Here is a 26,820-nt window from a genome sequence, read left to right as displayed (position 1 = left end):
AAAGGTACATTTTTAATTGTTCTTCTGCGTGGTCAAATGGCACCGACAATACTCAAAAAGCCAAAAATAACCGCTAAATTTAATCTCCCGATGTTTTATTACATTTTTATAGTAATAAAACAATTACTGTGTCTTATTTTGAAAGTGGGGACCGGATGTTGGGGTTCACCCAGCGTTAGCTTGCTCCTTCGGTGGTGTTTTGGTCCAGTTGGCGCTGCTCCTCACTCGCCAAAATGACAGCGAGGAAGTCTGGCTCACGACTGGAGACAGAGATAGAGCGATGCCGCTCGGAGGCCCAGTGGGATAAGATTCCAGAGTTGGTGCGACAGCTCTCGGCTAAACTGATATCAAACGGTAGGAAGTGTGCCGGGTTTCTCCGCTGTTCGTTCATCCAGTGTACGGGGCCTCCTCCCTGGCCTCAGTCCTCGCTACTTCCTGGCAGAGGCAGCCGATGCTGGGAGTTGTCGCCTCTGCTTAGAGCCAGTTACTTCGTAAAGATTTTATGAAAGAGATGTGACAGGTCTTTGTTAAACTTTAGGAAGGTTTGAGTTTAAACATGTGAACAGTTTTCGCTGCTGTGATTGAGTTCCTGTGTTCTGACAGCTCAGTTTCCCGTCACGAACTTCGTTCAGAAATGTATCCATTTAACGTTGGATGTGTTTGACTATTGTGGAGGATCAATAACGTTTTATGAATTGTACTTCAAGAGACATCGCTAGAGTAAAACGACAGATTTATCTCACATTTCTTTCTTTCTTTATCTTTCCAGCTCACTGTCCCCTTGTCACCAGTTAAACCGATTTGGGGCGCTATCGGGGTACTTACTCGAGACCTTAATAAATTAATAACACCTCTGCTAATTTTTATTTGTGCCGAATTTTCCAGAAGGTTATAGTTCTAAGTTGTACCCCTTAACGTTTATTTAATGACGGTCATGCGTTTGCTGAAACCACTAAATATTTAAATGTGGTAGTTTTTCAAATTCTCTCTGGTTGGCTAAGATAGCTACAATACGTGCTAGCTGTCAAACCGCTTTCTCAGGGTATCAGTAAACGGCAGAGTGATATTTTAGTTTAAAAGATAAAACCAGTCAAGCAAGGATGATGTGTTACTGACGACAGAATTTTTTTTATTTTTTATTTTTGGTTATTATAAAAGTTACATGCAGGAAGGAATTTCTCACTTTTCTGAATGACATTTGAATGAAATGAAAATAAGATGAAAGATGCAAACTACTTTAACAGAACTATAGTCAAACTCATTTATATGCCAACCTTTGTCATGCAATTTAAATGTGCTTAGCTTTTATGTTTAAACATCATTATTGTTGTACGAGGAAAAGTTGGTTTGTTTTTTAAAACTTGCATCATTGCATCTGTAAAGGACATGAAAATGGAAATGAGAGAGATTTATTGTGAGATTTGAAAGAAGCAGACAATAAAGCAGAAACTCTGTAAAAACACCTTAACTAAAAAATGTAAAACTGTGGTTTAAAATTAAAAACAACTTAAATATAGTAGTAAAGAGTAAGTATAACTGTAAAAACAAATAAAACTGTAAACAGAATCCCAGTAAACCTGTATCTTTTGCCTGATGGGAGAAGACTGAACAGGAGATTTGCAGAGTAGGCAGGTGGTATAGTGTGAAGCTGTGGAAAGTAGACTGCATCCAGTGATCTTGGGAGCTGTATGTCTTTGCACAAACCTCATCAGCTGCTGTACCTCAATCCGGTATGCAGATTCCCATGCTGTCACAGATAAGACTTACTGCAGTGATATCATCAGTGAAGTTACTTAAAAGAAGCGGAGGCATTTCCCTGTAATTTTTTGGCTACTTAGTAAACAAAACAAAACAAGCTTTGTTAAAGCTTTTTTCAATTCAATCTCGCTTATATGAAAAGCCATAATTGGTTTTTGGTGTAAGGCCACAACCCCTTTAGTGAGCACCAGAATGTTTTCATATAACGGAGCATAAAAGTCTGTTCATGATGACCTGAAACCTCTGGATGTTTCGTAAGGCCCTAGTAAATTCAAGACCTAAATTCAAGTCCACTGTAGACTCGATGTGGATTTGGGGAATCACCACTGATAGTGATACAAAAGAAGGAAGTAGCAACTATCACCTTATACACAGGTTTGGTCTCCGCATTTTTATCCAACACCTTTTTTGTTGTTTTGTTTTGGAGCCATTAGTGAAGATATTCAGATCAGAGCCCAGAGTGCTAATTAATAAAATATTTGAATTTTACTCAGCAGAAACTGAAGCACAGTCTGCTGTACGTTTGCTTTATGCCGCTTTGGATCTGAGTGATAAGTTCCGCTGTTTTTGTTTTGGTGAGGATTCTGGATGATTTTTTTTAATATGTAAATGAATTCACAATTTATATAAATTATTTTATATTTAATATAATTATATAATTATACTTTACTTTATAAGTTACTTATATAAAAATAAAATAAATACAACAACAAAAAGTTGCACAAAATCTCAGCTTTAATATATGCAATAACTTTCCAATTTTTGGGCCATGCATAAACTGAGCTATTTTGATGTATTTCCACATCACTTGTCGCTTAAGCAGTTTTAATCCTTCAAGCATGACCCCAGCTTCATTTATGTATTTATATTTTCAATCATAAAATTGTTTCTTGTCATGACTTTGTTAGTCTGTTCTTCCATAGCCTTTCATATTTTTGTGAAAGCTTTGAGCTCTGGTGACTGACTGGGATCAGTAACAGGATTACTGGTCAGTTCAGAGTTTGAATATCTAAACACGCACACGATTTAGATACTTGTGCATAATTCTGTCTGGTATGTGTGCAAAAAAAAAAGCGGTGTTTCTCTGTGTGCAGATTTGCCATTCTCACTGTAGCCCTGAGTAGTTTCTGAATAACCATTAAGCCTCAGTTCATGCATCATAATTTTTACTCAGGGTGTTTTGAGCCCCTGTTACTTCCATATTTTCTTCTGTGTTACTTCTTTGCGTACTTCTATGGCATTAAATTAACTCCATGTTGCTTGGCAGATATTTTGCGTGAGCGTACACAGGTTACAGGGTTTGCCATTGTTGGCATGTGGTTGTAGCGACAGCTTGGATATAGGAAGCTTTGATCAAAGAAGAAAGTAGATGAAGGCACTGCATGTACTGGTTTGATGTTAATGCGTCATTGACAGATTCAGGTGGTTGAGAGGGAACTTTAACCAGGTGTTCAGCCTACATCAGTCATTAAAGTCATAAGGCAAATAATGAATGAAAACGGCACACCTTTACAGGTGAGTATCCAGGGAGAACATGCAAACTGCACACCAAGCAACCAGAAATAGGCAGGTTGGGGACAAACCTACTGTAAGACAAATAAGGATTATTTTGAACTGGGTCTCATGCTCATGAGCATACTAGGTCAACTATAAGCTCTCAAAGTGTTGGAGGCATGCTGGATGAGGACAAGAGGATGTGATGTCATGGTTGCTCTGACCTCCTGCTTTTTCCAGATGACCTGGGTGAGCTGCTGTTGGGTGAATGTAAGCTGCAGACGTACCTGAAGGAGAATCCCATCAAGCAAGGTACAAGTCCCAGGGTCCAACGGCCAAAACTGCTGGAGGTCAGGAAGCATCTCACTGCTGCTCTGGACAGAGGAAACCTGAAGGTAACCACTGGGCTGAAAATCAAAACTCTGAACATAGAAACATCCTTTATTATTTATTTATTTATTTATTCATTTATTCCTCTCTTCTAGCCGGATTACATCCAGGAAGCCAGCCTGTTAATGGCCAAACTGTGCTATGTGGAGGGAGAATACAAAGATGCTTTAGGTGACTCACATTTTTCATATTCAGCCTTTTTTTTCCTCATTTTTAGTGAAGAAGTAGGTCAGTTTACTAATACATAATTCGTGATTTGACAGGGCACTACAGCAAGGTGAACCTGGATGATATGCAGCTGGCTGGAGCTCCTGTGTACAGGCTGTCTATGATAGCAGAGTCTTATGCGACTAAAGGTATACACAGTCCTTGTTTGTGTCCTCCTTAACCTCACTTAAACTGTCATCAAGCTAATCAGCACTAATCTCTGCAGCACCTCTTCTCTCCACATGGTGGCAGTGCAGTGCCACAGATGTAAAAAGAAGCAGCAGTCTGCACTGTTTCTCTTTGAATGTATTTAACTGATTTAATTTGGGAAAACATTCATCACTGACAGTAAGTGATGGTGTCAAATAGGGTAAAATGTCTCCCAGTCACACCATGTTTCTTCTTCTCTCTTTCTTCCTCAGGTTTGTGCCTAGAGAAAGTCCCAGCTGCTTCGCCGTCTCTATCCAATAAGAACGCCGGGTCTCCGGCGTCCAACAGAAGCATGACCGAGCGGGAGCAGGAGATCATCACCTGCTACGAAAAGTCTGGAGACATCGCTTTGCTCTATCTGCAGGAGGCCGAGAAGGTGTGTTGTCAGGCTGTGATGACTTCACAGAGTGCAGGGTTTTCTCTGCGTGCTGTTGTTTTTCACCATCCTTATGGGCGTGTGATGAACATCCTGGTGACTGCGTTCGAGTTTGACTGATGCGCCACCGCCCTCGACGGCCAACTGGCAAACAAATCTCTTCGTCTTTATTTGCAGAGAGCACAGACTGAGCAAACTGCAGTAAAACTGAGAAGGATGCAGCTCAAATACTCCAACCTGGATGTAGTGATACTTGTGAGAAATTCAACAAAACGTGTGCAATATTACAGGTGCTAGTTAAGGAATACTTTAGAGATGTCGTGATAACGTATTTAAGCCAGAGATGGGAAAACCTTACGTTTATTTTAAAGCAGAAAAAGCAGCTTATCAAATGCTGAAACGGTGGATATTTGATTGTTTGTTGAGACTCTAATACCAGAAACTTGCATAGCTTATCTTTTAACATCTTTCTTATTAGTGTTTTAGAGTTGAGGGGCTGTACAGCATGGAAAGATACTTTTTTCTTTTAACAACACTGGGAACAATGGGTACATTCATCAAATCACAGAGATTAAACTTTTAAGGGAATGAACTAAAGGAACATTTTTTTCCCTCCAAAATAATCTCTTTATCTCTCCTGGTGTGCAGTCCTCTTATAATGCACTCCCTGACCCTTAAAGTATTTTACTGTATTCTAGTTTATATTCAAAAGTATGCAAAGCAGCTTTCAGACTAATTTCCTCCAGTTAACAATAAAAAGGAGAGAGAGCAAATGCTTCAGTCCCAGGTTTGACTGTTCACTTGCTTATTTGATAGTTTTTCAAAAGGAGAAAAGCATAACATCAATAGTCTTTCAGGAGTGGTCCAGTATTTTTAACACTGTTACGTTTCCTTAAATGTGGACTCCTCTGACTGAAAGTTAAATGTTTAAATTTGATGAACTGCTCCTCAAGAAGTTGTTTCAGGCTTTTAATTATGTCCAAAAAGACCGTAAAAGAAAGTATTTAAACCCAGATTTAGTTTTCCGATTTGGCCTGATATCAGATTCTTTGTCATATATTGTCTCTTTTGTAGCGCACCATATGTTTCCGGCAGGTGTCAGATTTTGGACTGCCAATGAGCCAGAAGTCACCTGAAGACATTTACTAAAAACAGACATTATAAGAGGGAGACATGGAACTTGAATAATCCTGAATCGAAATTTGTGGAAGAATTCTGCAACAGGAACGCTGGTTGTGGAAGTTTAATTTTCACCGAGAGACAAAATCAAGTCAAATAAAGCGGAGGTTGAAAAATCAAAGTAAAAATCAATAGAAGTAAACAGCTGAAAGTCACGCAGTGATTTCCACTGCAGAATCGTGTCTGTTTTTTAAATGCAGAGCCGCCTGAGATTAAAATAAGTCTTATTGATTCAGGTTAGGGGGGTTGAGTAAACGTCTTGTTCTTCTTGTTGTTTGTTGTTGCATAGGCGTTGTCAGCAGGGATTCAGAACCGCAGTCCAAAACCTGGCCCGACAGCTCAGGACCAGGAGCTGGGCTACTTCCTAGAGACGGGCCTTCAGAGAGCCCATGTCATCCATTTCAAGAATGGGTAAGGGGGGCAGGGAACACATGGTGCTGAACCTGAGAGATCAGACAGGAAAGTTTTTACCTCTCTGGCTCTTGCTGTTGTTTTTTTTTCTTTTTTTCTTTTTCCTTTTTTTTTTTTTCCTTTTTTTAAAGCTTAGCAGCCCTCTGTGTGCATTCTTCACTCACTCTGCAGTTATGGTGTTACAGAGCTGCTGACAGGTGGAATAAAAGCAAAAAAAAAGTGTGAATACGGTTAAATAACATTCACGGTTGAGCTCAGAGCAGTTCACACAGAGGTGTTGCGCTAAATGCTGCTGGTAGTTTCAGTGTTGCAGCAGCTGCTGGACGCCTCGTGATAGATTTGTAGTCGCCTGCGTGAAGTCTCTGTCCTACAGGGTTTTGTTTTGTTTTTTTCTTTTCTTTTTACTTATTGCTAAATGATTGTTTTTGCTGTGAAGCAAACCAAAAATATGTAGACAGTATACATAGTCTGTTTTTGTAAATATTAAAGACTGGTCTCAGGTACAAATATGACATCACACAGCAACTTGTCATAGTTTCTAGGAATAACATGGTTTCATTTGAAGCTTCTAGTATAAAAAATGCCTCACACAGCATTAAATGTCCATAAAAATATATATTGTATGTGTATATATTGGAATGTGACTTTAAATAAGGTCTGTTACTCTTTACCTCTCCTGTCATGTGTATGGCCAAAGGTTTAAAAAAATGAGGTCAGCCTGTGTAGACAGTTTCTTCTGCTTTTGGTTTTGCATGACGTAAATGTGGGATGATATGGTTTGGATGATTAAAGATTTCCAATATGGAAATCTGAGTCACATGACGCTGCCTGTGAGCAGAAAGCCCACCTGCTGTTGGCAGCAGCTGCAGCCAGTCAGAGGAAAGGAAAGTTAAAAGGTTGAGGAAGCTGAAACAGTTTAATTCAAACTTGGAGTCCCCACAATATAAAAAGAGAATTATTTTAAACTGTTAGTAATGCAAAGATATTCAGAGAGTCCAAGTATAAAAACGTGGAGCTGGAAATTAGTGTCTGAAATTAGTGAGTTTATATTTGCACCATTTTCAAGTTGTTTAAAAAAAAAAAAATAGTAAATGATGTGAAACAATATGGTCTCCTAAACAGTCGTGTTCTGGTGCATGCATAGGCTGGCTTTTACAAAATGTAATCAGAATAAACAAAGTAAGTGGAACCTAATTCAACATCTTTATCTAATGGTTTCTGTTTGTTTACGAGGGGAAGCCAGCGAAACTGAGCTAAATCAACTTGTTTCAGACAGAAGACAAACAGAAAAATTTGGATTATTTTGAACTCTGAATCATGCAAAGCTACTCAAGTAGTCAAAGAAAACTAGTACACACAAAATTAGACAAGTATGTGAAATATGTGCACTGTACTCAGTGTTGTTCAGCAGCTGGTAATATTTTTTTTGTCTTTCCATGTTTCCTGTCTCCATCATTGCAGCAACCTGACACAAGGTGTGGGCAGGTTTCGAGAGATTCTTCGGGCTATTGAGACCAGAACCACCCAGAACCTACGAATGGTGAGGAAGATTTTATTAACACTTAAGGGAACAGCTTGGAATTTTTGGGAACATAATTGTTTGCTTCATAGGTGCTTTTAGGTAGTAGAAGTAAGATTTTGTTCTTGTTTTTTTTTTAGACTGTCTGTTCAGACTGCTGCATCTTCACAGTACAGAACAAACTGTTGTTGCACATTTAAGCTGACAGAGGAGGCTGTCAGAAGTCAAACTGACTTCTCAAAAAAAAAAAAAAACATTTAGTGCGCCAGAACTTTAGTTTTTACGGGCGTGCTATCAGTTCGGCTACACTGACACATGAAATGATGACTCCGAGAACGTTCGAAGCAAAGTTAGTTATTCCTCAGCGAGTGGTAGACAGAGGGAGAGAGAACTTACACTGCACGGCACTGCTGTCCACAAATTTTTTGATTGGTGCTTCAAAAGGAAAAAGGTTTCTAAATCTGACCTCTAACAACAATAGTGAGGTGAACTAATGGTCACTGACACCAAAATTCAAATGATTTACATCTACACATTCCCAAAATTACAAGTCAAAAACTTACCCAACAAACGAATGGCAGAGCCCAACGCAGAGGCTTTATCCGTTTTCTGTCTATGGCAGCCGACTCTAACTTCTTCTCATCTTAGCAAGAAGAAATAAGTTTAAAAATTTTCTAAATTGTCACTGCTTCCGCAAATTGCACCACAACTTTATCATCTTCTGTCTGTTGGGAAGAATCCCAGGACAGGCTGTTAGATCCAATAGTTGTAGATTTCTATAAGGATGTATGTTAATGACAAAAAGGTCCAGATTAAAGTCTGTGCTGTGTTATAAGAAGTTGATATACAAGTGTTGTGTTTGTACAGACCATAGCCAGACAGCTTGCAGAGATCTTGCTCAGAGGAATGTGTGAACAGAGTTACTGGTCTCCTGTTGAAGACCCACCCGTTGTGTCGCCCCTGGACGATCCGACACGCCAAGGACACACTCATAGCAAGAGCTACAGCCTAAGCCGACGCCCACGAGTGTACTCGGGAGAGAAGTAAGAAGCAAAGCACTCGGCGTGGATACCAGATTCAATCTGCTGCCAGTGTACTTTTCCACCAATTTGTTCTCATCACTTTCTCTCCATTTTTTTCCTCCCTTTTTCTCTCCCTCTCATCCTCGTCCAACTCCATCGGCCTCCCGCTGCGTTCCTCTCCTCGCAGTCTGTTTTGCCCTCAGGAGAACACAGAAGAAGCCTTGCTGCTGCTGCTCATCAGTGAATCCATGGTGAGGCACAAACTCTCTGCAGTGTAAGCCATGCCAGAACACAGAGCTGGTTTTTCCGTATTCACACCTATGCATACGTGGGCGTTTGTGTGTTTCAGGCCAACCGTGACGCCGTCCTAAGCAGAATTCCCGAACACAACAACGATCGGATCATCAGTCTGCAGTCGGCCTCGGTGGTGTATGACCTGCTGACTATAGCTCTGGGCAGGAGAGGGCAGTATGAGATGTTGTCAGAGGTGAATGACCCCTCTGTGGACCGCAGTCACAGCGACTGTGGGGATAGTATTTTTATTGCTTTTTTTCCTACACAAACTTTGGTGGCTACAGACATCCTGATAAAACAGAAAAATGTACCCTCTTTCAGTGTTTGGAGAGAGCCATGAAGTTCGCCTTTGAGGAGTTCCACTTGTGGTATCAGCTCGCCTTGTCGCTGATGGCAGCAGGCAAATCAGCTCGTGCCGTTAAGGTTCTCAAGGAGTGTATCCGCCTGAAGCCCGATGACCCCACCATCCCGCTGCTGGCCGTAAAGCTGTGCATCGGACCTCTGCACTGGGTGAGAACCGTACAGCTGAGCTGCCCTGTGAGGGCGGTTTGTTAGTTCTTAATATAGTGGCCTCCAACATGTCTACCAGTGTCAACTTTCTCTTTCTGTTCCTATAAATTTCCCTCTGTCATCATTCAGCTGGATGAAGGAGAATGCTTTGCAAAGATGGTGATTGACATGGGAGAGAAAGCAGCTGAATTCAGAGCCAAAGGCTACTTGGCAATAGGTTTGGTTTACAGCCTCAAAGCCACTGATGGTAAGTCTGTTCAGGAGAAGTTCCATCTCCTGAGTCATTTTCTTGGTGTGAACGTGTGAGCAAGATTTTTATTTTTTCTGTGTGAAAAGAAACCAGGAAAAGCTGCAAGTTTACAAACTCATCGGCTGATTTGGACCAGAGACCAAATCACCCTTAGATTATTTATTTTCAAGCTTAGCCCAGGTCAGGAGGGCTTTCTCTTTCTTTTTTTTTTTGTTTTTTTTTGTTTTTTCCAGCTTTCAAATGGTTGTGCATCATCAATTTGTCCCTGCTGCCACTGTGGCCTATTTAACACTGTTAAAAATTTAAATTGAAGGGTCATTTTGTCGCAGTGTCGGGAATTCAGTTCATGTGCAAGTGGCCATGAAAGGACTTCCAAGAAATCCATCACAGCACTTCATGAGAAGATGGCCACGAAGGGAATAGTGGGCAAATTTAAATATGCAGGAGCGTGGCTAAAAATTCTCAGCTTCAGAGCTGTCACCAGGGGCCAGTGTCGGGAGGTGTTTCTGAGCCTGCTTGTTTGTCTGTTATGACACCTATTGCCCAACAACAGCACAAACACAAAGAACTTTTGTTTGTAGTGAAGTGAAGTGAAACTGAGCAGTAACAATACCTTTGATGGGTTTTTTTATCTTTCTTTTTTTTTTTTTAGCTCTTTCCTCTTCGCGGTGAACTCGATGCTGCTCTTTCCCGTTCAAGCAACTTTCAACCACTTAATATGACAAGCTGACTGTGAAACTAGGCGCTCATTGCAATGAGCATACCCATGTAATCCTCCTTTGTAAAACTTAAAAAGACCAGTATTTACAAAATGGACCTAATGTTTTATACAGTATGACCTGAAATGAGCAACTGAGCCCATAAACCAAGGTTTGTGAGGTCCCGACCGTTTTCACTGAGGTTTCTATGGGATCATAATTCTTTTTGCCCACTGGTGGCCATTAAAATGAATGCAGGTTTAAGGGCTTCACTTTTCAGACCCAGATGCTACTTCCATCTTTTTTTATACATTTATTTATACAAATACACTTTGATCTTTAGTGGGCCAGACCGATGAATATCCTCTTTCCGTCAGTGTAAAGAAGTTTAACTGCACGTTTAATCCCTGCGATATCTTGATAGAAGAAAAAGAAGTGCAGTTTAAGTACCACACCTCACGTTTTATTACATTTTGAATAAATGCTGGTCTATTTAAATGAAAGGAGTGTGTCGGCACGACTCTTTGGGCTTAAATTGTAAGAAATAAATGTGTAAAAATACAGAAAAGGGTCTGGTAGCTCAGAGCCCAGACTGTCCTGTAATTAGAAAGCGGAAGGCTTTTGTTAATTGCCAGAAAATGCCATATTTTATTTATTTTGCTGTGGACACGTTGTACAAACGTTGTCATTTAGTTGTTTGTCTATTGCTTCACAAGTTTTGTGTTGTACAAATAGCTGTGTGGGAGGTCTTTAGCACTAGGACAGGCTTTAAAATGTATAAAAACGCAGTTAAGAGTCCCAAATTTTTACCCTACTTCACAGTCCAGTGGTCCTTATGTTTGACACCCCTGTTTTATACTGTGCACGATTGCAAATTTATCACACCTTTGCTCACTCTGAGTAAATTCAAAGTAAGGGAAGTGTGAGTCATAGTTCTTTAAGTCTATGGTAAAGCCATGAGTTCTCCCCTCATTTAAAATCATTCACTTTCTTGAGTTTTCAGCCACTTTTCGAGTGGTTTAGTTTAATTATTTGACTCTGTGTCTCTGCCAGATGGTTCTTGGTGCCTCCTTTACCACCTCAGTTAAAAGAAATAAAAAAATGTTTTTTGCTTTTGGGTATGTGTGCTGTCAAGGGACTCTTTTTGTTTGTGATGAATATGATGGCAGATCTCTATAGAGCGCTTGCTTACATGAGGCGATGCATCATCTGTTTCTGTTTCTGGCCCGGATGTTTTTGCAGTATGAAAAGAAGTGTGCTAAAAGCTGCAGTGATTCATAATCAGTGTTACTGTAAAACGCATCGGTGTGTTTGTGTCTCTGCATGTCTTTAGCGTCATTGCGGAGCACACAGGAGGAATACCAGAGGAAAGCTTTGGGAGCCTTCCAGAGGTTCGGACTGAGCTATGATGCTCTGTTTTCTTTTTTACACTTTAAACTTACCACCCTGCCAAACCATTACATTATGCTTTTGACTCATTTGAGCCTTCGTGCTTGTGCTATGACTAATCTGTGCGCAGTGTTTGGCTTTGACATTATTTATTTCCATAAATATGGTCAGCGTTTGCTTCCCTTTCCCTTTCCCTTCCCTGTCTTGCTGCAGCGCTGACCTTATTTTTCCACTGGGATCTTTAAAGTTTTATCTAACCTTATGTCATTTTTTATTTGCTGTGTCTTGAACACAACATCTCTTTTCTCTTCTCATCTGTAGAGCTCAGAGTCTGTCTCCAACTGACCATTTGGCAGCCTTCTACTTGGCGCTGCAGCTTGCCGTGTCCAGACAGGTAATGCGATGTACAGTCATAGCAAGAGAAAATCAACAGAAGTGTTTGAGACATGAAAGGCAGACGTCCAAAATCAAAACTCCAAGGAGTTGCACATATTTAACACAGTGCTTTTTATCCCAAATGTTGTGAAAACCTGTAGTTTGTGTACATATGCGTGTGTGTGTAGATCCCCGAGGCGCTAGGCTATGTTCGACAGGCGCTGCAGCTTCAAGGAGATGACGTCCACTCCCTTCACCTGCTGGCCCTGCTTCTCTCTGCCCAGAAACACTACCACGATGCTCTCAATATCATAGAGATGGCTCTCTCCGAGTACCCCGAAAACTTCAAGTGAGCTCACAGACATCACACTGAGGCACACACGAGGTGTCATGACTTTTTTTTTTTTTTTAATTTAGCTGGATCAGGCTGATTGTGAGTTTGTGTGTGTCTGTGTAGTCTGTTGTATACCAAGGTCAAACTGGAGGCTATGTGTAGAGGACCCGAAGAAGCTCTGCTCACCTGTAAACACATGCTGCAGATCTGGAAGAGCTTTTACAACCTTACCAACCCCAGGTACGCGCACACTCCCCCCAAATAAAAAAAATACTATTACTAATAATAATAACAATAATTGTAACAGTGATGATAGAATATACAAATTGCAGACAGGCAAAACTAGAATATCATCAACACCAAGGTGAACGATGGATGACAAACCAGACACCAGATGGTAAAAACCATGTAATGGAAGGTGGTCACAGATTTTTGTGAACGTAATTTCGTCAGGCAGGTGGTTTCAAATCCGCGGGGTCTCAAACTAGCAGCAGACGAAAACACGGCGCCTGTGGCTAGAAGCCAGGATTGGTGTCATGTGTTCTAGCAAAACCAGTAAATATCCCCCCGACCCCACCCCACCTATCTCAGCCCCTCCCAAACTTAAGAAAGACACTGTACATGAGAGTAAAGGTACTCGCTTTCTGTGAGTCATACTTTTAATATTCAGTGGGTTCCGATTTTGATGATGATTATCCAATAACGTCTCCACCAAAAGTCAAGAGAAATAAAATAGTTTCTGCATTATTACTTGGTCAGATAAATAAACAATAACACATGGTTCAAATCACATGGCTTTGTTTTTTTGTTGTTTCTTTTTTTGTAGGCCCTTAAATGATATAAAGTCCACACTTTGGGAATCACTGCTTTTAGAATTGGAAAAACTAAATAACAGTGTTTCTGGTGCCGTAGCTGGAGCTGTAACAAAACAAACAGTTTGAACTTTATCAACAATCTGTTTTTTTTGTTTGTTTCTTTGTTTGTTTTTTATTTTTAATAATTAAGATATGGTGTCAATAAAAAAAGAATAACTATACCTGATTTAAATGTTACTATGCTCTTTAAGGTTATATACTTCGAGATTATTACTTGTGATCAGGGGTTTAAAACCAAACAAAGTGCATTAGATCTCGTGCACCATGATGTCATCCCCCAGGGTAAAACTGGACATCTAATCTAATGTCTTGAGGGGTTTGAAGGAGAGCATTTGTAACTGAGGCAGGTGGCTGTGATTTCCCATTTCTCCTACTCTTGAGATTGAGCTCCTTGTGGCTTTGACCTCTATTCCAAAATAAAATTAAGGCTGATAGGTCGCTGCTGTGAAGATCTGAAAATGCAGCCCTCGTCCTAAATAAGCACCTTCGTGTGGTCATAACGGGACTGGTGTGGATCTCTGAAATAGGTGCAGAGGTGTGCAAGGAGACTACCTTGAATGATCTGGCCACCAAATGTTAAAACATTTTTAAGACTTTTAAAAATAACTTTGTGAAGACTGGATTACACTAAACTACCAACTGAGCACTTTCGTGGAGAAACATTTCATTTATTCTGATGGTCTTGGCATTTAAAAATGCTATAATTCCAGGCATATTTGGTGATGTGTACTAAAAAGCCTCTGTGTACAAATACGATAAGTTTACTGTTTATGTTAACCTGATGTTAGGTTTGTTTTGAATATTAGTCAAAACCTGACTAAATAAAAACTTCAGCTAGTATTAGTTTATATTTATGATCCTGCTACTCTTTCCCTAATTAAATGTCCATTTAGTAAGTTTTTTTTAATGTATTACACACTTCTTATTGCAAATTTCTGAATGGATTATAGCATAATTTTAAAATATAAGACCTTCCCCGACTCTCTCTGTTGATTCTGACAGTCTGTGGAGTGACTTCTTTGTGAAGAACTTGGGAATTTTCTGCAAATATCCAAAGGATGTGGCATTTACGCCCGTTCCCGAGTGCCGCTCCCAGTGCCAACCGTGAGGAAGCTAACATTAGCTTATGAATGGTGTCCACTAATCACTAATGTCAACAAACAACCACTGCTCAGCACAACAGGAACACAAAAGAAAAAGGAAACACTTACATGGCATACATATGGCATTGAATTCATAGTTTTCAGGACTACAGATCACTTTAGCCAGAAAAAAAGATGGCTTAATGTTAGCCAATGCTAGTATTCCTGCTATAATTGATAAACCGCTAGCTTTCCCACAGCTCAGCTAACTTATCCAAACTCCTGGGGCTGATCTGGTTAGCTTAACTGGCCATTTTGAAATAGCTGTATACACGTTAAAACCTCCGCATTGCCATATTCCTAAAAAAAGCTAGCTACCTAACCTTAAAATGCTTTCTAACAGTTTTGCTTTCAAAAGGATATCCAAGTTAAAGTGCTAGTTAACCAGTTTGTCACCGGCTAATCATGATCCATAATACTGTATCAGGCCAAGCAGGACTTATTTTAAGCATCAATAAACAGCTATGAAACGGTATTTTCCTAATTTCTTAGTTTTTTTTTTGTGTGTGTGTATTTGTCCCATTTAAATGTTTCAATCATCAAACAGAATTTAATACAAGATAAAGATAACCCAGAGTAAATACAAGATGCACTTTTTAAATTATTTCATTCCATGGGGAAAAAACTATCCAAACCTACCTGTTCTTGTGTGGAAAACTAATTGCCCTCTAAATCTTATAACTGGTTGTGCCATCTTTGGCAGCAAGAGCTGCATCAGGCATTTGAATAACTGGCAATGAGTCGTTGTGTCTTCATTAATAACACAGTTCCCTTAAAGCTTGATCTAACTAAGAAAACAAAAGGTAACTAATGCACTAAACTGCTTTATCTCCTTGTTTTGGAGGTCATGTTTGCTCAGCAGCTCAATCCCTGTGTGTGCGTGTGCGTGCGTGTGTGTGTGTGTGTGTGTGTGCGCTTTTTCCCTTTGTTTACATCCATGTGTGTTTCATGGCAGTGATTCGGGGCGTGGCAGCAGTCTGTTGGATAGAGCCATAGCAGACAGGCGACAGCTCAACGCTATGACCCTGCCTGACTTCAGTGACCCTGAGACTGGTAGGTACACACACCTGAAGTCTACGTGCTCGGCGTTCATCAGTAAATATAGAGTCAAACTTGTTTAATTATTCTCTCTCATCTGATGGTCATCCTGATGTCTTTTTTACAGATAGCAGAGGAAAAAGTCTATAAACGGATCAGATTTCTTTTAACTTAATGTATAAACTTTAAAAAATGGGAGCATTTTAAAAATTGTCGTTTGAAAAAAGGTCTTTTTGTTTCTATCCTTTCTTTAATCCTTCATTAATTTCACTCATTTCTGTTTTATTTCCTCTTTTTAAGTCTCAGGTTCTTCCTCTTCGCTCTCTGGTTTCGAACCAGTCTCCCCCACCTCCCCCTCCACCATTTCCACCGTCTCCTCCCCACTGTCTTCCCCTTCTTCCCCTGTCTTCATCTTCCAGCCTCCCCGTACTCCTCTGCCTCCACTCCGAAAACCATCTTTCCGCTCTCCTCTTCCTTCCCTTCCCCCTTCCCTTCCTCCTCCTCCTCCACCTCCACGCACCAAGACCAGGACTCACTCCTTTTGCAACCATGCCATAGTCCGCCAGCTGTCCTCCAACTGTAATCCTCCTCTACGTCCGCTCTGCCTGTAGCACGGTGTGGAGACTGACCACAAACAGATGTCGTCACTAGTTACTTTGCCTGTTTCCGTGATTTTTGAGCTACATATGTTATGACTGCTCTTAGTTATAGTATCGTAAAAATTCATGTCCAGAAACACAAATAGATTAAAAGTTCCAAACTATATTACAAAGCACTTTGAGGCAGCACCATTTCCTGACACATTTAAATCCTCCTGGATGCGGTTTTAAGGCAAAAGAAAAATCTTAAAAGTTAAAAAAATCCTTAAGTATTTTTTGGAGAAGGTATTAATTCCCTGCTTTGCAATTATTTTCTTACTTAAATGCAACACTTGTCAGTTTCTGACTTAATATAATGTGCCACATAAACCACCAGCTATCTTTGCACTGTTCGATATCTAAGAAAGCTCCTCTTATGAGCAGCCACATCCTTCTTGTGCTTTCACCCTCACTGATGCTTGAGTGTGTCATGAATTTGAGAGATTTGTTTAAGCCTGGACAAAGAGACTAAAGAGACTAACCATTTTGGAGTTTTGGCTGAAACAAACTCCGCAGAGCTGCTGTAAATCCCGGCATGTTTGCAGATACTTTGATGTGAATTTGAGTTGAGTTTTGATGCATTTGCTTTGTTTATTTTGTGACTTAAACATGCGCACGCACACACACACACGCTCTCATTTCGTTTAGCTAAATTTATTGATCAGATGGGGGGAGGCGGTTTATGTTATAAAAGATTATTTTTTTCTACAGATCACAGCTGCACTTTCTCTGCACCTCTCTGTTTTTGTTTTTAATAATTTTCAGTGTTTCCATCTCAGCCAGCATTAATTTGTCGTGCTTCCCAGTTTCCATGTTGTCTGTTCTTGTTGCCATCTTTCTTACTAATGATAATAATAATGGTAATGGTATTTTTCCTGCAGGCCACAGAATGGTGACAGCTAGTCGATCATCATGGTTACTGAAAATATGATAAATTTACTTTCTTTAGGAGATTTTTGAATGATTAGTTCATTAAAAAGCTAATTCAGATACACAGGTGCACCACATCATGAGATGTAAAATATAATGTTCTTCACCAAATTTTGAAACAAAAACCTGTCATGACTTGAAATATGGGCCTTCTTGACCTTTTGGTGTTTAAAAAATCCTTATGTCACTAACTACTTAATAGGCCACTGGGTATGCATTTATGGAGGACCGACTCTGCCAAACGTTTAAAAAAAACTGAAAAAAACAAAGGAATGAATGACTCAGTAAATTAAGTAATTTACCATTAAGCAAAGAAACTAAAACATAATTAGTGTTTTATAGCACATAAAAATTTGTTTTTACCTACAGTTATATTCAATATTCATTTTAGTGCATTTATTCCTACAAATAATCATTATTTACCGATTATTTTTTTCTTGATCTAAATATTTCAGTATTTCCACACATACTGATACTTTAGATTTTTTTTTTTTAAATATGTAATTGTATTTTTTTTTTTTTTAATCCATGCAAAGAAACAGCGCTTTTATTTTGAAAGTTAAGTTACTGCTAATTCCATGGGAATTGTTTTTACTTTTTTTTTTCTTTTTTTTTTTAATGTAGTTCAGGGGTCCCCAATCCCAGTCCACGAGGGCCGGTGTCCCTGCAGGTTTTAGATGTTTCCTTGATCAAACACAGCTGATTTAAATGGATAAATTACCTTCTCAACATGCCTTGAAGTTCTCCAGAGGCCTGGTAAGGAACTAATCATGTGATTCAGGTGTGTTGACCCAGGGTGAGATCTAAAACCTGCAGGGACACCGGCCCTCGCAGACTGGGATTGGGGACCCCTGATGTAGTTATTCACAGTTTGGTCTGTTTCGGTCCTCCATATTCACATGTTCAATCAAATTTCTGTCATTAGAAAGGGGGCATGAGTGGAAGCGGCTCGCCTGCTGTCATGTGGTCTAAAAGTGACAGTGTGAAGAATGAAAACCTCACGGGGTGCTACAGTCTACCTTCTGTGAATTCTTTTTTTTTTTGTCCTCATCGTGCTTTGGATATTTCTTCTGTCTCTTCCTCTCTTTCAATCATTAACAGTCGTCTTTCTGTTTCTTTCCATCCCTTCGTTTTATTCAAGGCGGCCTTCAGGACGCTAACACTCTTGGTTTTTCCTCCATGTTTTCTGTTTGTAAGTAGCCATCTAACCTCCATCTTTTCTTTTTTTCTCCCCCTCATCCATTCTTCCATCATTGCTCCCCCTTTGTCCCAAGAGGTCCAGATATGTGCCATATTCATATGAAGAGAGTATGTGCAAATATCTTCTGCTTTAAGGTGACATCTGCAAACAGTTTTTTTGTTTTTGTTTTTTAAATCATGCTGTTGGCTGATTCAAAGGCCTACAGTGAGTTAGAAGGAAGAGCTCAGGCATCTTTTGCATGTTGTCACATTAAAGCAGCATGAAGGTGTTCAGGAAACGACTTGTTTGGATTGTTTTAGAGCACAATCCAGACGAGGGTCTTATTTTCCAGCACACAGATGTTATTTCTGACGCGTTTATCCTTTTCGGTAACGTGAAAGAGAACAAAAACTCACCAGAAATGAAGTCAGGAAGCAGTTTCCTTCTCACGAATGTGATGGTAGTTGTGACAGTAACTGTTACAACAAGCTTGAGGCAAATTGCTGACAGATGCTCAAGTGTTGTAATCAATTTAACGTAATCTGGTTGAAATCTAACAAACCACTGTGGGAAGTCTGCGACGAGTAATAAATGAGGAAGTGGTGCAGTTTCTCATGAAAGGCATTACCAGCTCTGTACAGCTGATATCCTTCTGTGTATTCTGACACTTGGGTTAATGATCGCATCTTTCACATGATGTCAAAGTACAGCTCGTGTCAAATATGGGTCTTATGCATCATTTCAGTGAGTGCCACCCGCCTGACCCCCTCAAAATCAGCTTTGTACCATGACTTACAAGCTACGTTTAACCTTCATACCATGGAATTTGGCACTATTTTGGTGTTTGTTTATTTTTTGATAACTGAAAAGCACATTTAAGTCCAGAGGGAAACACGGGTTGAAGGTGAGCCTGTTAGCAAACTGAGGATAAAAAGAAGACCTTGTTTTGAGCAGCCACATATCCCACATGGTAATCTGACCCTTGCAAATTTAGCCAAGTTTGTTTTTTGGGTTTTTTATTTTTTATTTTTTATATGAATCGACCAAACTGTATCGAAATATTGATTTACACTGATCAGCCCGCCCCAGCCTACTACTCTACAGGTGATGACAAAACCTCAATGACCAAATAGGGCGTGGACTCTGCGGTGGTTTTTACCAGAGGAGTCATTAAAATTCTTATTTAAAGAGGTGGCAGCAGCAGATCACTGGAAAACATTCAAACACACCCGGACGTCTTCGTAGAATCACAACAAGCATAAGGTGCAACAATAAACACTCCACGAATGATGTAAAGTCCAACACAAACAAAGAGCAGCACACACAAACAGTAAGACCTGTGGGTAGAAACAAAAAAGAAAACGGCAGCTGGAGGAGGATCGGAGGAAAGGAGGTGCACGGGAGCATAGTAAGCAGCAGACACAGGGCCTGTGGGTCACAGGGTGACGGATCTGAAGAATATAGAGGCAGGGAACACTTTGGGCTTCATGTAATCTGTAGATCTTTAATTCAGTGTAATTCTGGCATATTTAATACATTCATTCATCCAGACCTCCCTCTCACTGGCCACCTCCTCCAGCTCCTCCAAGGGTGGTGTTCACATCTGCCAACTTGCAGCACAGAAACAGGCTTGCAGACAGACGATGCACAGAAAAAAGTGAAATGCTTCAAATTACCGAAACACACTCCACCTGCAGGCTGAAGGTGTTTATTCGCCATCATCGGCTTAATTTAGGGAGCGCTACACGCAATCCTGCCCGTGTTGTGCTGCGCTCGGCTGGGCTGCTGCATGGTGGCATCTAACAAATTACTCCACAGCAAACAGGATTCTCAGCTTCATCGAGACATCCTTTTGCCACGTAGTCCCCTCTTAGAAATCTTTAAAATTCAAATCTCCTCCTTTTTTAAAATATTTTTTATTATTCCTTCAGTCAGTGAAGGGGACGGATCAGATTAAAGCAAGCTGTGTTCATTTTAAATTTAGAAAAGAGTCTAAGAGGCACGTTTTATTCATTTTTAATCCCTTTAGGTTGCAATTCATATGACAGTTTAGCGAAACAAAACAAGACAGACTAAATTTTGTGATGTGTAAGGGGGTCGTTCTGTGTGGCGTTGTGATACGTTTGGCTTTTGTGGACCTGCTTTTCCTCCCATGCTGACCCCTGTAATAGTCCGCGGATATGCAGACCATCACAGCGACACTTCTTTTAGTTACTAATGAGCAGAGTGATGCAGTTTTATGCATGATGGTGAGACACTAATTCGATTTAACTCAGGGCCCTAACACTGTGTGCCGCCGAGTGCTGAATGGTGTGGACTTATTTTAAGGCTTGAAAAACTGTGTGCCAGTGTGGACTCCAACTGTTTACTGCAACCAAACACTGCAGAACCACAGTAATCAGTGGCCTCTGTTGTTGTTTTGTTCAGTTAAAATCACCCTGCATTGTGGCACATGGCTGCCTAACACTGCTGTTGTAGTGGTTAGTCACTGAATTTGGAAGCTGGTGTATTCGTCTGTGACGGTTTGATTTCCGCCCTCCAGGTTCGGTGCACGCTACCTCCATAGCAGCCAGTCGTGTGGAGCAGGCTCTATCCGAAGTCGCCTCCTCCCTGCAGAGCAGTGCCCCCAAGCATGGACCCCTGCACCCCTGGATGACCCTGGCTCAGATCTGGCTCCATGCAGGTATTATCTTACTCATTCGCAGCGCATGCATGAAAGTTATTTTATCCCTTAATAATTAATCAATCATTTTGTAACTAGCCGTCAAATACAGCAGGGCACTGTCTGCTCACCTCTTTCGCTGTGGCTTGTGGTTGATATTTGCTTCATCAGAGAATCAGATATGAGGTCAGAGTGAGTGCACCGGCATCAGCCTGCAGGACTGTATTGAAGAGCAGTTTGATTAGATATGTATTGGATATATTAGATTTCCCCTGACTTGAGCTCAGACTCTGATTTCAGTGACCAAGACAGACTGTGGTGTCCACACAAACAGACACACACACTCAGGCTGAGGTAGTTTGTCCGCCTGTTTATCTCTCCAGCTGCTTCCTGTCAGGGTTGGCCATGTCCAGCCCGGCGATACGGCTAATGTAATCAGCCAGTTCAGGCTCATTTCCTCCGTCTCTACTCGTATCATTCTGTCTTTATCACGCCAGCGCAATGAAAGCATCAGCTGGGCATGAAGTTAAGTCTTTTTTTTCTGCTTATGCAGCTTGAAGGGAAAAATGTTTTTATCCTTTCTTGTTTTCTATGTCATGTTTTAAGAGTATTACTGTGTCCACACAGCCATGCAGCAAAAGCAGTCCAAAAGTCACATTTAATTAGTCATTCAAACAAACAAAAATGTGAGGAGCTGCAGGAGATATATGAGGACGGCGAGCCTGTGGCGAGGTGTGTCACTGGAGATACAGACTACACGTCAGGCATCAGCTCTGAGCCCCTTTTTGTTTGCAGTGGTGATGGACAGGCTAACAGATGAGGTCAGGCAGGAGTCTCTGTGGACGATGGTGAACTTTGAGAGTAGGGAGCAGGTGGAGGATAGTCTGGAGAGGTGGAGGTATGCTCTGGAGTGAGGAGGAATTAAAGTCAGTAGGAGAAAGACTGAATATATGTGTGCGGATGAGAGAGAGCCACGGGTGTAATAGTGAAGCTGCAAGGAGTGTAGGTAGAGAAGGTAGATGAGTTTGGAGACAAAGTTAGAGAAGTACGGCTGAGATAGTTTTTTTTTTGGACATGTGCGGAGGAGTAGTAGTGGATATACTGGACAAAGGGTATTGAAAATGGAGCTACCAGGCAAGACGAAAAGAGGAGGAGCACAGAGGACACAGAGAGGACTAGTGTGCCAGCAGAAGATGCTGGGATAGCGTGAGATGCAGGCAGACTGTAGCCATCCCCAAAGGGAGCAGAAAAAAAGAAGACGACGACGATGAAGAATTTCACAAAAGATCAACAGATACGAGAGATCATATATCATCAACATGTGTAAACTTGCACCGAATGGGCTTTGGATGCTTTGAGGAAAAACATGGAGCAAAAATTATCTTTTCATAAACTTTTTTCAGTTAAGATGTCACAGTTGGAATAATTTATTTTTTTAGCCCTGGAGGTTCACAGTGTTTCTATCAGTTTGAAATTCTGTGTGTGTGTCTCTATCGAACAGCTGAGGTGTACATGGGCATGTCAAAACCTGCTGAGGCCACGGCGTGCACACAGGAAGCCGCCAACCTCTTCCCCACATCCCACAACGTCCTCTACATGAGGGGGCAGATAGCCGAGCTGAGGGGCAACATAGACGAAGCCAAGCGGTGGTACGAGGAGGCCCTGTCCATCAACCCCACTCATGTCAAGACCATGCAGAGACTGGTAAGACACTTTGTCCTCCACCTGCCCGCCTGCAGTGCCCTCACACCCTGAGGGGTTTTGTGTGTTTTTATGTAATTACCTAGAGTCTGCCAGGATGGTTAAACCTCACCTGAGGAGAGCAAACAGGGGGGGGGGGTTGTTTTTTTGTTTGTTTTCTGTTTTCAGGCTGCTCTGTCTGTCCTTGTTTATGCATTCGCTCATGTTGGCAGGCCAGAAACGAACAGACCTGGTGATGGAGAGAGTAACTTACAAAAATTCTCTCCAGTGACAGCTCGGCAATGGCAGCTGAAGGAGGATCAGTACGTCAGTAGTCAGTGTGTCCCTCTGACCTGTTATGACGCGCAGCTTTTGAGTGCAGATTAAAATGTTTTCATGCATTTGGAGGCTTTTGACAATTTGTGTATTTGTTATTTTAGCTTGAAAGCTGGATTTTGTGTTTTTAGAGTTTTGAAAAAGGTTTTGAGAACTGCGTCTTGGTAATTGTGGGGAAAGTTTCGAACTTGTTTGTAATTTTTGAATGTGTGTCTGCAGGAAAAAGATGGTGTACTTGAACATGCCTATAAAGAAAATGGGCTTTTTCTCCAATTTATTCAGCTTATTTAATGTTAAGTGATAATTTAACAATAGATGAAAAAAGTGAAAAGAATAAAAGTGAAATGAAGAACTGAGCTGACTGACCCACGGTGGAACATCAGTCTGTAAAAGTTAAATCAGGTAAATTAAAGGAAGTAAAAAAGTAAAATGTAAAAAAGTAAAATGAAAAGCACATGGAAAGTACTAAAAAGAAAAGGAGGAGAGATTAAAAATGCAGTAATGGAACAAAGAGAAGAAAAAGAGTAGGTTGGAAAAAAAAAAATGATGCAACCTTAAGCTAAGAGCAACTAAAAACAGGAGGAAGTCATGTGAAAAACAACAGGAGTTCACTCAGAGTGCTTTCCAGTCACGAGTAAACAGAAATAATCCGGACTGGACTAAGATGGATGCACAACTCGGATCCATTTCTTCTCTTCTGGACTTCTTGGTGTGCCTGGCATCGTTATTAGTTTAAAGGGTTACTCTGCTTATAATCACTTTTTGATAATCTGCGGAAGCCATGAGGCAGTGAAGCAACCCCAAACCAGATGATTTCCTCACCAGCAATGACGGAAACCTTCAAAGAACAAGAAACACTTCTCTCATCATACTCACTCACGCTAGAGTAAAAGTAGGACGGCAACCTTTCTGTGACTGGAAGAAGTCGGAGGTTGCCGGTCATGGTCATCACTGGGACACCCTCGATCTTCGACCGCTTTCAATTGGGGTCGCCTTTTGGGAGGCAACCTGTCTTCAGACTTGGACCGACTGCAGTCAGGTTCACAAATAATTTGGGTTGCTGTTTTCCATCGTTCTGTTCCCATGGGGTTAAAAATGTGCTGACACTAAAACAAAGTGCCACCCACCATCTTTTGTTTTTGTTTTTTTGTTTTTTTTTAATGCCGAAAAGCACGGGTGTCAAACGTAAGGCCCGAGGGCCAGAATCAACCCAGCAGAGCCTACAAGAGTTTTATTTTTAGTGGACAGTCTCGGGAATAAACTTCCAAAAGACAAAAGTTGGCTGTACGTGGCCACCAATGTAAAAGGAGTTTGACGTAAACTAATTCCTTGTAACACGAGAGTCGAACAAGACCAAGTGGCCACTCAAGGAACTGCACATTTTGGCACTTTTGCAGCGGAGGTGGCTGTCCCTCATAATAAACCTGTTGAAGATTACTTCCATTAGTTTTTCCCATTTGCTGAATTTGATCTCCATAGCTCTCATGCAAGGAAAAAAAGGGAGTAGAGAATCATCATCTTATAACTGGAAGTGTGTAAAATACAGCAGGTAGTTTGCGGTAGAAGATAAAGGACACGGCGCACTGTGTAAATTTGAATCTCTGGTTTAAATTCTTCAATGAATAATAAATGTTAAAAGTGAGAGGAGGGTGGCTGTTACCGATATTAAATTTAACTTTAGAGCTTCTTTTTTAAATAAAGCCGCTGCTGAATCATTGACACACAGCATAATAACAAAAAGGGGACGTTCTCTTCTTCTCTTGTCGTTTTCTCTGTTGCAGGGTCTGATCCTGCACCAGCTGCAGCGTTACAGTCTGTCGGAAAAGGTGCTGAGAGACGCCGTGCAGGTCAACAGGTGAGTTTGTTTGTGTTTAACATGGTAATATTTGTAAGTTTTCTTCTTTAAGGCACCTGTGGTTCAACATTTTTCTGTTTCCTCCCTTCTTCCTCTTTCCTTCCTCTTTAATTTCTCCCCTTCTTTCCCTCTCCTCCTCCTATTTTTTCCCTTTCCTCTATACTCTTTCCTCTACTCTTCCTTCCCCTCCTTGAATTTGTTTCTGTTCTTCCTCTTGTGACCTCTTCGTCCCTCTGTCCTCCTCAGCACGGCTCACGACGTGTGGAACAGTCTCGGCGAGGTGTTGCAGGCTCAGGGAAACGCCGCTGCCGCCACTGAGTGTTTTCTCACCGCCTTGGAGCTGGAAGCCAGCAGCCCCATCCTGCCCTTCACCATCATTCCCAGAGCGCTATGAGAAAAACACACACACAGAGCATGCCTGCATGCCACTTCACAAACACACACACCTGTGAAAAGGTGAACTGCCAAACTCTCACACACACATAAACTCAGAGTGTATATAGAAATGCAAATAGTACAAATAAACAGGCTTCCCTCTGTCTACCCGTGCTTCCCACAATGCCTTTCTGTGGCCGTGTCCCACGTCTAAGTGAGTGTGCGTCTCCTTCCCGCGCTACGTGTCGTCTCGTTCGTCAGATTCAGTTCGAGTCATTACTCTCAGAAGCCTGAAAGTTGTGTTTACATGTTGTTTAGTCCAAATATACACACATACACTCTGAGCAATTTTAACATAAATGGATTAGATTTCCTTTAAAAGCCAAATATGCATTTACTTGGTACTGTTCACATCGATGCAACAGAAAACAATCTTTCAAAAGTGGATGCAAGCGCCAAAATCTGTCCGTCCTGTTTTGTTTTTTTGGTTTTTTTTAATGATGACTTACTGAATTCAGCAAGGTGAGAGACCACCATACAATTTAGAGCCACCAGTGAACCTGTTTTCAGTGGTTTCATGCCTTTATTTTTTAATCCCTCTCCAGAATTGAAGCTAAAATCTTGTTTTTCTACAGTTGACTTTGAGCATCATCTGTGACAGAAACGAGCACTGGTGCCCTGCATCTTTTCTGCTTTCTGATAATTCATCAGATAAAACTTTTTCTAGTCTCTGTGTTCTGCCCTCACCTGGTTTAGTCAGTGGTAAATATTGCAGTATGTATATGCTTGTTTGTTTAACACTACAAAAACTCAATCCCATTTTATATGCACACACAAACACTATAGATCAGCAGCAGATCGAGCTGGGGTCAAACCACTGATGAGTATTGCCTTCACTGTACTGTAGCCCTGCACCAGTGTTAGCATTGTTAAAATCTGAAGACAGGAACCCACTATAGTAAATTCAGACTTCTGAGTGGTCAATCGTGTTTGACTCGACACCAAGATCATTTTCCAAAAGTATCTGTGCCACTTTTTGGTGCTTGTATCCACTCAGGAAAGATGCTCATGTAATGTTATCTGCTGCACTGCATGGAGGGGGATCGTTGTTACTGTATACCTGGCTCAGGATCAGCCGGGTCTTTAAGGTATCCAGCGGAGCATCGACGGACGTTCACTGAGAAATAAATCGGTGTAAATGCCAAACCTCGGGTTGCATTCGCCCTCACGGGAAATCTGTTTTCCTGCAGCTGATCTTAAAGTGTTTTTATGAAGTTTTAAAGTGAAAAAAGTCAAAGTGCCACCTGGAGCAACTCAAACAGCAGCGACGTACGATCTGCGGAAAACTGTTGGAATCTGTGCCACATCTTTCCTCCAGAAGTCAGATTTCCTTGTTGAGCGCAAAAATACACCCGCAGTGATTGTGTTGTCTTTGTGTCCCATCACCAGATTAATATTTTTATTTTGTTTTTGATTATAAATACAAAGAATTATTGCTGTATATTTGATTGTTCAACAAGTGTATCATTATTATTATTATTTTAGAGAGTAAATTATAACTATTTTCTGGAGAATGATGTTGCTGAGAGAGAGCGAGGTATGAAAGGATATCCTCCTGAGCTCAGGCAGTGAGTCCTTTGTGCTATAAATGAATGATGATGAAGACCAAGATAATAAAAGTGGATAAAAAGAA

At 40.9% G+C, this 26,820-nt stretch overlaps 1 protein-coding gene across 5 annotated transcripts; it reads left to right on the top strand.

The window, feature by feature from the left end:
- Nucleotides 1-161: 161 nt before the first annotated feature.
- ttc7b (tetratricopeptide repeat domain 7B) lies at nt 162-26,820 on the top strand. 5 transcript variants are annotated; one of them, XM_025901253.1, is made up of 24 exons: nt 162-354; nt 3,493-3,647; nt 3,738-3,813; nt 3,906-3,998; nt 4,272-4,435; nt 5,904-6,025; nt 7,487-7,565; nt 8,412-8,587; nt 8,754-8,817; nt 8,916-9,053; nt 9,182-9,370; nt 9,500-9,617; nt 11,652-11,709; nt 12,029-12,101; nt 12,271-12,431; nt 12,540-12,656; nt 14,294-14,395; nt 15,389-15,486; nt 15,772-16,050; nt 18,181-18,231; nt 20,762-20,902; nt 22,383-22,585; nt 24,679-24,752; nt 24,999-26,820. In XM_025901253.1, exons 1-24 carry the CDS (start codon nt 234-236, stop codon nt 25,144-25,146), a joined length of 3,000 nt encoding a protein of 999 aa, XP_025757038.1. In that variant the 5' UTR covers nt 162-233; the 3' UTR covers nt 25,147-26,820. The 5 variants fall into 5 exon arrangements, with proteins under 5 accessions (XP_025757038.1, XP_025757039.1, XP_025757040.1 ...); XM_025901254.1 differs by lacking the exon at nt 18,181-18,231; XM_025901255.1 differs by lacking the exon at nt 14,294-14,395 and having other exon boundaries at nt 163-354.

The sequence above is a fragment of the Oreochromis niloticus genome, linkage group LG19 (assembly GCF_001858045.2).
Source record: "Oreochromis niloticus isolate F11D_XX linkage group LG19, O_niloticus_UMD_NMBU, whole genome shotgun sequence".
Classification (NCBI taxonomy): Eukaryota; Metazoa; Chordata; class Actinopteri; order Cichliformes; family Cichlidae; genus Oreochromis; species Oreochromis niloticus.
This window is presented reverse-complemented; position numbering and strand designations above follow the sequence as displayed.